The sequence below is a fragment of the Acromyrmex echinatior genome, chromosome 11 (assembly GCF_024713525.1).
Source record: "Acromyrmex echinatior isolate Ae372 chromosome 11, ASM2471352v2, whole genome shotgun sequence".
In the NCBI taxonomy this organism is placed as follows: domain Eukaryota; kingdom Metazoa; phylum Arthropoda; class Insecta; order Hymenoptera; family Formicidae; genus Acromyrmex; species Acromyrmex echinatior.
The window spans coordinates 12,390,574-12,401,938 of NC_141862.1; the positions used below are offsets into that span (position 1 = coordinate 12,390,574).

At 30.3% G+C, this 11,365-nt stretch overlaps 2 protein-coding genes across 4 annotated transcripts in view; one reads left to right on the forward strand and one right to left on the reverse strand.

The window, feature by feature from the left end:
- The window catches only part of Ubr3 (Ubr3 ubiquitin ligase), a 30,168-nt gene extending 26,266 nt beyond the window's left edge, over positions 1 to 3,902 (reverse strand). Inside the window, exon 1 of the mRNA XM_087411383.1 lies at positions 2,857 to 3,902. Within this exon, the coding sequence (XP_087267509.1) occupies positions 2,857 to 3,097 (241 nt within the window). The 5' untranslated portion in view covers positions 3,098 to 3,902. The remainder of the gene's footprint in view (positions 1 to 2,856) is intronic.
- Positions 3,903 to 5,991: 2,089 nt separating this feature from the next.
- LOC105144249 (PXMP2/4 family protein 3) lies at positions 5,992 to 10,671 on the forward strand. 3 transcript variants are annotated; one of them, XM_011053034.2, is made up of 6 exons: positions 5,992 to 6,111; positions 7,279 to 7,416; positions 8,787 to 8,882; positions 8,957 to 9,104; positions 9,673 to 9,792; positions 10,052 to 10,671. In XM_011053034.2, exons 2-6 carry the CDS (start codon positions 7,319 to 7,321, stop codon positions 10,136 to 10,138), a joined length of 549 nt encoding a protein of 182 aa, XP_011051336.2. In that variant the 5' UTR covers positions 5,992 to 6,111; positions 7,279 to 7,318; the 3' UTR covers positions 10,139 to 10,671. The 3 variants fall into 3 exon arrangements, with proteins under 3 accessions (XP_011051336.2, XP_011051335.2, XP_011051334.2); XM_011053033.2 differs by having other exon boundaries at positions 6,037 to 6,168; XM_011053032.2 differs by lacking the exon at positions 5,992 to 6,111 and adding an exon at positions 6,287 to 6,553.
- The last annotated feature ends 694 nt before the right edge of the window (positions 10,672 to 11,365 follow it).

Sequence of the window (11,365 nt, forward strand, 5' to 3'; positions counted from 1 at the left end):
TGAATAGCAATAAGTAATCTAAATAATGTTGCAATTATATGTTACTTAACGTATACTTCTTATTATTTACAATAAATATTAAAAAAAATTAATGCCTCAGTGCAAACAAAATTACCCTTATGTAACATTTGAAACAGAAACTCAGTGTAATTTTTGTAACGTGAGTTAAGCTAACGTCATCGACTATAGCTGCAATTCTATACTTGTCTTCTCATGACTATATGTTTATCTGAAAAATTAGCGCTGCCAAATACGCAAATACTGTATATTTATACCTGCGTGTATAGTTTATAAAATTGCAACATTGCAAATAAGGTATACGAAGCAAAGTAAGTGCTTATTATAATGAAGAACATAAATTTTATATATTAATCCAATAATAATTCTTAAAAATTTTATAATTTTGGCATAAGATATATTATTTAACTATAAAATTAGCTCCGTTTAAGTTTTTCTATCTATAAAATTGCTTTCAGATAGAAAAATTTGAATTGATTGCTGCTTATTTTATAAAATAACTTAAATAAAACACAAATATTTAAATAATCAAATAAATATTTCTATTAAATACAAGGCATTTAAACAAAAAATGGGAGCAAATTTATGTAGAATTTTAAAATATTGCAATGGATAAAAGAGATTTATAGTGCCCAAAAATAATTTTTTAATTATTTACTAACAAAATCTTGTTTTGTGATTGATTTTATTATTCCTTAGAAAAATCGCTGAAAATAATTTATTGTTAGTTATTGTTTGTACAATAATAAGTGAAATTTAACCGAGAAATGTTCAACATAAATAAGCGAGAAAAATCATATTTCGCCAAAATAAGTGCCTTGATGCCTAATATTTTTGCGTGAATCTCATAATTTCCAGTTCATATCGCTTATATAGTTTACAACTTTCATACTATTTTAATTTGTCAGTATTATTCATTCCGATCGATGATATTCGTCTCCTATGTATCAAATTTAATTATAATAAATAATAATTATATATTTACTCCAAGCAAATTAAATTTGGAATAGTATAAACAATAATTGGTATTTTTTCCTGAGTCAGCGACTTATCTAAGACCCAATTCCATAACTCACGGTTAACTCTTAACTAAAATTCAATTTATTCTAGAATTGGAAAGAGATGAGAAACAAATTAAACCTCGGTTAAGAGTTAATCATAACAAACGTTGTGGAATTGGTCTAAGGAATTACAAAATTAATATAATCGATATAAAAATGTATTTATAAACAATATATAATAAAAAAGGAGACTAATATGAACAACTAACGGATTTAGGTTACAAAATAAAAGTACTTTATTACAAAATACCAAAAGAATAATTTCGACTCACAAATTCTCCTTCAGTCAAATAAAAAGTACATATAAAAGAAAAAGAAAAATTTATTCTATGTCTCGGTTTGAAGAGCAGAAGACTACGAGTTTCAACAAAAGAACAAACATGCTAAGATTAATTAATTTTATTTTGATTAGTTCATTTTATTTTTTACATTTGATATATTTTATCAGTTGATTATATAATGATGTGTGCATTTGTTTAGACTTCGTTTTTGTAATCGTTACTTTAAATAACCTTTAACTTTTTGCCGATTTCTGTGAATATTTTTAAATAATTTTTTTTATGTATTTATTATTTTTGGTTGAAGAAAACTCTGTAAGTCAAAACTGGTAACTGGCCTTTTGATATTTTGTGATAAAGTATGTTTTCATTTTTTAATTTATATTCATTAATTGCTTGTATTATATATATATATATATATATATAGCCTTCTTTTTCTATTATATCATTGCTTTGAAAAAACAAGACATAAAACTGTATTTATTATTAATAAATATCATTGACCTCTTATAGTTCTTATTGTTTTCTATTTTTAATTTAACCATATTAACACATTATATAAGTTTGGCTTTAACTTTTACAATATTCCGTACTTCGTGTTGCACATTAAATTGATATTTGTAATAAATTTCTTCAATTAATCAATAGAGATTTTTAGCATTAATATTTTGTCTTAAACAGCAAGTAAACATTGTTTGCAAAAATAATTATGCTTCATCTGCAGCGTCGATACTTCAATACTTTGAAAAAGACAAACGCAATGTTTACAACTAATGACAGTAAATAGGGACTTTCTAAAACATTGTAAATTTTCTATAGAAGAACACATTATATATTGATACATTACAGTATCTGTATGAACTACCTTGATAACTTACATTATCTATTTAAAATATTTAATAATAAAAACTTTTACATAAGTCTATTATGTCAAAAATGAAAACAACAAAAATAAAGCGAGTGATAAGAGTTGACATCGAAGATAATATGTATCTTAATAGATCAATTTTAATTTTCCACAACATTAATATAAAGCTGTAAATACAAAAACGTATAACAATGTACTTTTTGACTCTAGTTTGAGTCTTCATTAACAATATTTTAACTTAAAAATTAAGAAACTTGTGATGAGAGACATTATCACGTCTATGTAAAGTTATTTTAGTTATGTCCTAATTTGTATTACTCGTTTAATATTTTTAATAAATTTGCTAATTAGCAATTTTCTATTAAATTATCTTAATTTCGACAATACCTGTAAATGTATATACATGTATTTAATTGATCATCTTGATTTATTATTATATTGTATATACCACCTTAATACACCGTTCTTCAAACGCATTGATGAAATTAAAACAATTTAATAAAAAATTATAAATTTGATGTAAATATTAAACAATTGGTGTAAATTTATAGGCTTATATTAAACTATTAATTTCATCATTAGTCATACATCCTTCTTCACAGGATCATTTTTTTTTATTACGGATAACCACCTATATTAGCGAATTCATCGGGTGTCCGGCCACCAGCCATGAGCCACTTGCACCAATCGATGGTCTCCCAGTCATCGATGGGTTTGCTGGGATTCAGCAAGACATCCAGCAGCTCATTGAGATACGGCGGGTTCGTATTAGTCCCGGTGTTCCGACCAGTAGCCAGGCTGATGTAGGCCGCTGCTCCGCGTTTGCCCTTGCCCATTAGCACCTGGACATCGCTGCTGGAGGTCGAAGCCATTCTGAGCACGGTTGTCTACCTTAGAAGAGGATGTCGTCGTAGTCGTCGTAGTCGTCGTCGTCGTCGTCGTCGTCGTCGTCGTCGTCGTCGTCGTCGTCGTCGTCGTCTTCGTCGTCGTCGTCGTCGTTTACGATCTCCTTATATAGAGCCGTTCGAGACTTTTATTTATTTTCGAAGCAGGGAGGGCCCACGGAGACCAGGACCAAACGCTCGGTCAGTGGCCCCATATCAGCAGCGAGAGAACGCGTCTCCTCCCGATTCGGAGTGTGCCGTCGTCGCCGTCGTCGTCGCGACCGCGGCCGACGGCATGACGAAGTCGGCGACTCCGAGCTCGAACTCCCCCGTTAACGTTAACTGACGTTAACGGCGCTACGATCCCCGTGCACGACAGACCACGACGATTTATAACACGCTCGATGGTGCCTCTATTCTGGGAATGAGGCGCTGGGAGGTGCGACGATTATTTGTACGAACGGATTGCGCTCAGTGAGCGAAAATGTGCGACGACACGATATATGATTTATGTAGAATATACGACACGCGAATCGCGATAACAGCACGACACGACAGACACGACAAACACGACTTGGACACGGATACCACGCGATCCACGTACGATGACGGACCAACGATTAACGCGAGTCAACCGATCAACCGTTTCGCTGAGAAAGATAGAGAGATCAGGAAACCGATGACCGAAGTGATGTAGGAATTAGACAATCCCACTAGCGCGTCCACTTCAGTCCACTCGATTTACTGCTTGCTCGGTGATAGCTGAGCGGTCTGCTTTATCGACGTGGTAAATCTCGTATCTGATGATGCAAGTTGAATAAAGTCTATGCACAAGGTGCGTTTCTTATGTTAAGGTATATCCACACAAACTTGCATAATCACACTTTGCGTGCGTCTTTATAAGAGAAGTGCGATTGGATAATTTCTATTATCCATTTCGTTTATACAAGTTGTGTGGATATACTCTAATGGCCATTCTACAATAAGCCATTAGTCATAAATCATAAATTAGAAGTTAGAAGTTGGAAATTGATTTAAGTCCTTAACGCATAATGCATAGTGCATAAGGAAATCAATCGAAATCCTTCTTTTCTAGGGAATGGGAAGAAAGGAAAGATTCTGATTAATTGATTCGTTTATGCATTGTGCGTTATGCAAAAGTCTGTGCTGCGGCCTTTACACGTATTCTACAATAAGTCATTAATCATAAATCAGAAGTTAGAAGCTAGAAATTGACCAATCACAGTCGTCAATTTCCAACTTCTAATTTCTGATTTATGACTAATCCCTAACAGCACAAAGTCGACTCTGAGTCGACAATAACTTCTAGACGTCTGAAAAATGAACATCCATAAGTCGACTTTAGACTTATACAATGTCCCACAAAGACTGTAAGCTGACTTTAAGTCAATCATTCTAGACTGTAGTCCGATTCATGCCCACCACGCTCATGAACAGCATTCATCCTTGTTTAATTATAGTTAAACAACAAGGACGAAATGATTCTACATTTAAACGTAAATCACATTAGACGTCTTAAAGTCAACATTGGAAGGACACTGTACAAACGACTTACAGTCGACTCTAAAGGCCTGACTTAGCAAAGTCAACTTACAGTCAACATATCGACGTGTGCTGTTAGGGATGACTTATTGTAGAATGGCCATAAAAGGACCATAAGAGTTATATTTGTATATTACTTACTTGCAATGGCTCTGAACGCGTGTGACGAGAAGAAAGGTAGTGTTGAAGGGAATAACATTGAGAGGTATCTGGGGCTTGACTGTGTATTTTGAAATGAGGTAAAAATTATGAAAGTGAGCAATGATTATGAGACCAATTAAATTATGAATATTCTAGTGAATTTATTCACTTTTGTAATTTTCCTTAATTCAAGATACATAATCGACCCCCTGCTTACCGTTGAAATCTTGGTGGGGACACGATCATGTGACCATTTAGAAGGTTCTGCCTTAAGTCATAAGAAATTGATCAATTACAGTCAAATAATTTCTTCAATCATCAATGACTGCGTTGAATGAACAACAGTTGTTGAGTGAGCGCTCACTGCTTGATTTATTTTTTTAGATCCAAAATGCTAATTGGATGATTTAAAAAAATATACCAACGATTGCGTTCAGCGGATTTAACAATTAAGTGAGCGCTTGCTGTTATTTGTGTATTCTTTTAGATCATCCAAGCATTTTAGATCTGAAAGAACCATATCAGAAACATCAATAGCGCTCACTGCCATTGACTATGTTCAATAGAACACAACAGTTTTGCAACCGTTTTATGATTATCTGCTGAGATAGGACCATTCCTCTTGATCTAAAAGCATAACCTAATCAGTGCGAAGAAAACTTCCACAGTTGCAAAATAAACGTTCTGTTAAACGCAGCCATTGTCTGGTACTGTTATTATTATTTGCCACAGAGATTAAATTATATATAATATATAAACTATGTACAATATTAGAAATTTTTAGTAAGCAAGATTATAATTGATTAAATTAATCGAGGTTTATTCAAAGTCACTCTTCGGGCGGTATTCATAGTCAGATCTTATATTCAAAACCGTTTCAAAGCATCTCATGGAGCGGAAATTTATAGCGGAACGGAACAACGAGACCAATCACACTCTGTCATTACTTTCTTTTCTGTGATCTGATTGGTCTCGTTGTTTTGTTCCGCTATAAATTTCCATTTCATAGGACGTCAGCCTAAGGGTGAAATCTCACAGTGCGGAAAACGATTGCGAAATAGAGAACGCACTATAAAAGTAACCAATCAACATTCTTCTGCGTTATTCCGAATAGCGCTAATTGGTTGTTTCAATGACGCATCCTCTATTCCGCAGCTTTTTTCGCATCATGTGATTTCACCCTAAGTTCTTAAGAAGTTATGAACCAATCAGAGAGCCATATTAGCGTCTTAAGACATTACTTAAGACAGTCTTGAAATAAGAACGGACTGATGAATACCGCCCTTTGAATACTTTAGGTACTCTATTCTTTGTGTGATCATATTATTATATATTAAATCACTTATGCAATTTAGGTATGTAACTAATAAGTATTGTAATTACGATGCGCGATGCTTTAACAATGCTTTTAGCGAGTATCTATTTTATGCTCCGCACGATTATTTATTTACCATCACATCGCATCTTTTACACAGTAGAGAAGATAGAGAATATATTTTCCAGAGATTACATATAAAACAATCACGTGGTATTAAAAGAGATAATCTATACAAACAACGATCTTTCGCATTGACTAAGATTGACCGAAGCTACAGATTTGGGTGTTTCGCTTCTTCGTATCGATCCCAAATTCTCTTGCGTTTTGTCAAACTCGCGGTTGATCAGTTCCGAAAGAACTGAAGAACAAGTTCTATTTTTCGTCAATTCAGGTTGGAGGCACATAAATTACATAGATTAATCGTACGTACATTCTCTCTCTCTCATATGTACATTCTACAGAGAGTCAATGAAATACTTTTCCCAATTATTTAAATTAAAAATCTTGTAAAGATTAAAACAGGCGATTATTGATACTCTGAAAAAACTAACGTCGAAGTTTGACTCGAATCGAGGTTATAAAGCCCGTGAATTCTCAAGAGATTTCGTAATTAGGCAAATTTTTTTAAATTCATCGATTGATCGCATATTATGTGCAGATTTAGTTTTTCTGAAATAAAAGCATTTGCGCATAATGCGATTGCTCAATCACGAATTAAAAAAACTCGACTATTCTTGTGCATTATCGATATCATTCAAAAGTATTCGAACTATTTGAAGTTGTATTCGAGACAATTCGTGTCTTGACAGCTAAAAAATCGATTGTCGAATTCTGACCCGATCTGATCGAATTGCACAGATAGACTTCTAAAAACTTGTTCAAAGAGAAAAGAGTTTCGTAATTAGATACAAGATATTTATCATTCAACGTATTCGCGCTCTTCATACGTCTACTGTTTTTATATAAATCGCAACGAAATAAATACAAAAAAAGATTGTCGAAAATGCGACTCATCTTAAAAGCGATCCAAAGCTATTCGTCAGTGGAGACTTACTACTTATCAGCTGACGGCGGTTTGCACTTTGCACCGCTTTTTATCATATGATCCGTGTTTTCTGCGACTCATCCTACGAATCGTGTCTTCCAGGTCCAGAAAATTGAGAACAGATAGCAATTGATACGAAAAAATGGTGCTTTCCAAGCCTGTCAATCTTTTTTATAGTCTCATCGGCGCATATTTACAACGGCTGTATTACAGTCCTTTAAAAACAAAAGCTATAACGAGGTAACAAAGCAGAATCTTGCTACATAAACTCTAGATGTATACATGACTATATATATAATGTCCATTTCTAATATTGTACTTCAATCTTAACTAAATCTTTATCTTTTTCTAGTTTTAAGAATTACATTGGCATAAGGCCCAATTCTATCAATGTAAGATTTACTTTGTTTTTTTTTAACCTCGGTTCAATTTTTATTTTCTTCTAGTTCTACGAATTAGAAAAAGATAAATACTAAGTTACACTAAGAGATTAAAGTTAATCTTATACTACATTGGTAGAATCGGGTTTGTATAGATATATATCTTTTGAGTTTAGTTATATGAATAAATACATTTATAATATTTTTTAGATGTGTGTATGTATGTTGTGTATATAAATAAAATATAAAAAGATATTACACATTATTAATCATGATTGCCAGTTGTGATATAATGCACCGCATGCATTATATTATAGCAATTGTGTTTAATGATATAATATTTTATCTTTTTTATATTTTAATTATATACAAACATATATATATATAAATATATAAATATAAATATAAATAAATATATATATATATATATAGGTGTGTGTGTGTGTGTGTGTATGTATGTGTGTGTGTGTATGTATGTATGTATGTATGTATGTATGTATGTATGTATGTATGTATGTATATATATATATATATATATATATATATATATACATACATACAACTACCAAAAAACGAGTATATTTACCCACATAGTTAAATTTAAAACAGATATCACAAAACTTATAAATTTTATTGATAGTATGTCAGCAAGATATAACAGAATTCATTAATAGAATATGTGATGGCAGATGCAAAAATTAAACAGAATGTTTCATAGTTTAAATAATGTATTCCATTCAAGAATTACAAAATGATAAATTTTGCATCAATGTACCATCAGATTATATCTGCAAACCAACAAAACATTTAGATCCATAATTCATGACTAATTCTTAACCGATGTTCAACTTATTCCTCATTTTTTTCCAATTCTAGAATTGAAAAGAGATTTGGAATAAGTTAAACCTTGATTAAGAGTTAACAGTGAATTGTGAAACTGGGCCTTAATATATTTGCAGTCTACCATAATATTCTGCTGGCAAACTACCAACGTATTAATACTCTAGCTGCTTATTGGATATATATTTATTTATACAATATTTATATATTTTATATATATATATATATATATATATATATATGTGTGTGTGTATGTGTGTGTGTGTGTGTATTATATATATAAGCAATATTTTAGTGAACATATTTTTATAAACCTGATTTATTATATATATGTTTCGATTATATTGCTAAATTAGGCGATAGAAACAAGAAATGTGTAATTATTTTTAGTTGCATTATCGGCGCCCTTGGAAATGTGGTATCTCAGAAATTATCCAACATCAAGCAGCTTAATGAAGACAGTATCTTGGCTTTTGCTCTATTTGGGTGACTGTCATATGCACTGTTAACAAAGTAGCTTTGAAAAATTTACGTAATTTCATACAGGAATGTTGTTGCAGACTATTATTTGGAGGTCCGGTACCCCATTACTTTTATACATATATACAATTGTTCGTGAAACATCCTTTAGGAATTCTTCTAATAGAGAGACTTATATACACACCGTGTTTCCAAGCTCTTGCGCTCTATCTACTTGCCATCTTTGAGGTATGAAGATCATAATCTGTTGCAATAGTTGCTTTTGTAAGATAAAAATATATTATAATGCCGTAAATTAAACAATGCTATCTAAACAGATAATATTATTAGAAATTAAAATTATTAGGCCTACGCACATATACATATAAAGTATGTATTGTGTATAGGCATACATGTAAAAATAAATGTCTTATATGATTTTTCGTGATTGTTAGTGTATAAATAATACATTTATACATTAATAATATTTATAAATAAAAATATAATTCACAAACAATTGGAATCTATTTAATTGTAAACATTTCGAATCTAAATCTCTTTGTATGAAAATCAAGTATAAGCTCTATTTGCAGAGTCCAAACGTTTGCAGTTAACTTTGTTTAATAAGTACAATCCAATTGTTTGCAAATTACTTTATCGCTTTATAAATATATTATTTATGCATTAACAACCATGGTGCTTCATGCAAATATTTTTACTTATATTTGATTATTTTTGAAGACACAAAATTATTTTAATTTATTACGTTTGACATTCTTATTTTGTAATTTAATATTAAAGGGAAGTCTGTTTGCAGGGCAAAACCCATCAAGTGGCATATACTCAGATGCAAAAATTATATTTACCGACATTGAGGGCTAATCTGAAATATTTGACGTTGTTCCATTATATCAACATAAGATATGTTCCACCAATGGTAACATGCATATTATCTTATTACAATACTTTCTAGATATTTCTCTATTTTCATATAAAAAAAATCTTAGAAATTTCTTTCCAATTTATATTTATATGTACATATAAAATATAAATTAAAATTTTTGTTGTTTTATTATAATTTCTTTTCTTTTTAATCTTTATATATTTTATATTATTTTTTTTCTGATATTAAAATTATTTAGACAATATTAAAAATTTATTGGAAGCAATTATTAACATTGTTCTTTTTTTTTCAGTTGAGAGTCTTGATTGTCAATTTGATTGGTTTTGTATGGATTATATATGTTGCCAATAAAAGAGCAAAAGTTTCGAAAGAGAAGTAGAAAAATACGAGGATCTATTGTAATTATTATTATAAGTATTTTTATAAGTACAATGAATAATGTACGTTGCATATGGGTATGCTATGATACTTCTTGATCATTTAAAAAATCAAGAGCGATAAGATAATTTTACACAAATATTTTTAATAAATTTACTAAGTACTAACGGCACTCTTATTGTACAAAGTGAAGTAATATGTGAGTAATACATTCCATCGTTATATTTGTTGATGTTGGTCTAAGAAATGTACAAAGTATATCAATTTATTATACTTAATACATATTAAGAGGGTGTAATATATAAATATAATTGATATTATTTTATAACTATTTTCTTGTTATATCATTTCTTTTTTTGATATTGAGTTTATTAATGGAATATTAACATGTATTTACTTATAATTTTTATTTAGTTTTAATTATATGATAGAATTTAAAGCATTTAAGATCCAACTTCGAACGTTATAGGTTTTATTTTTTACTTATTGTGTATTCACATTATACAGTCTTAATAAATTGTTTATTACTGTTAATTTTTTCAAAAGTTGAGAAGGATAAAGTTACAACATATCAAAATTTCAGCCAATTTTACCAAAACTCAAATTTCATAAGATTAATATTGTAACAAAGGATCCTTTGTTACAATAATGATTAACTGTAATTATATTAAATATTATCTAAGACATACTATTCTAGGGATTGTAGAAAAATTGCGAATGGTAAGATACTAAAAAGTAAGAGAAAAAAAGGAATTAAAAAATATACTCACCAATTTTATTTTTTTTTAAATTGTAAATATCCTTAAGAAAAAGTTTCAATATATTGATTAACTATTCAGTAACTGCTAATATTTTATTAGTTACTGGTGAAATATTAACAGTTATTGAATAGTTGATCAGTATATTGAAACACTTTTTCCTAAGTAGTATCCATAACGTGATGCTTTTTTGTCGCAAACATATTACACAACAATTTAATACTATATTGTGCTATTAGATTCTTACAAAGCAATATGACATACAGAAGTTCGATTAACCTATTGCAATAACTTTTACATGCTATTCAAAATTACGTTGACAGAAAAAAGAAGACTTTTTTTAGCTGCAACCCATTAGCAGAGAAACCACCTCTTGCCCTTTTCATGCAAGAGAGAACTATATTTTAGTAGATAAGTAGATAAGAAAATAAATCGTTTTATGATGAAAGATTATCTGCTGATTTAAGAGC

Bases quoted from the DNA above. Each gene is read 5' to 3' on its own strand.
- LOC105144249 (XM_011053034.2), top strand. From the start codon at position 7,319: ATGGTGCTTTCCAAGCCTGTCAATCTTTTTTATAGTCTCATCGGCGCA. The intron at 7,417-8,786 runs GTAACAAAGCAG...AATTATTTTTAG, and splicing joins AAAACAAAAGCTATAACGAG to TTGCATTATCGGCGCCCTTG. The intron at 8,883-8,956 runs GTGACTGTCATA...ATGTTGTTGCAG, and splicing joins TTGGCTTTTGCTCTATTTGG to ACTATTATTTGGAGGTCCGG.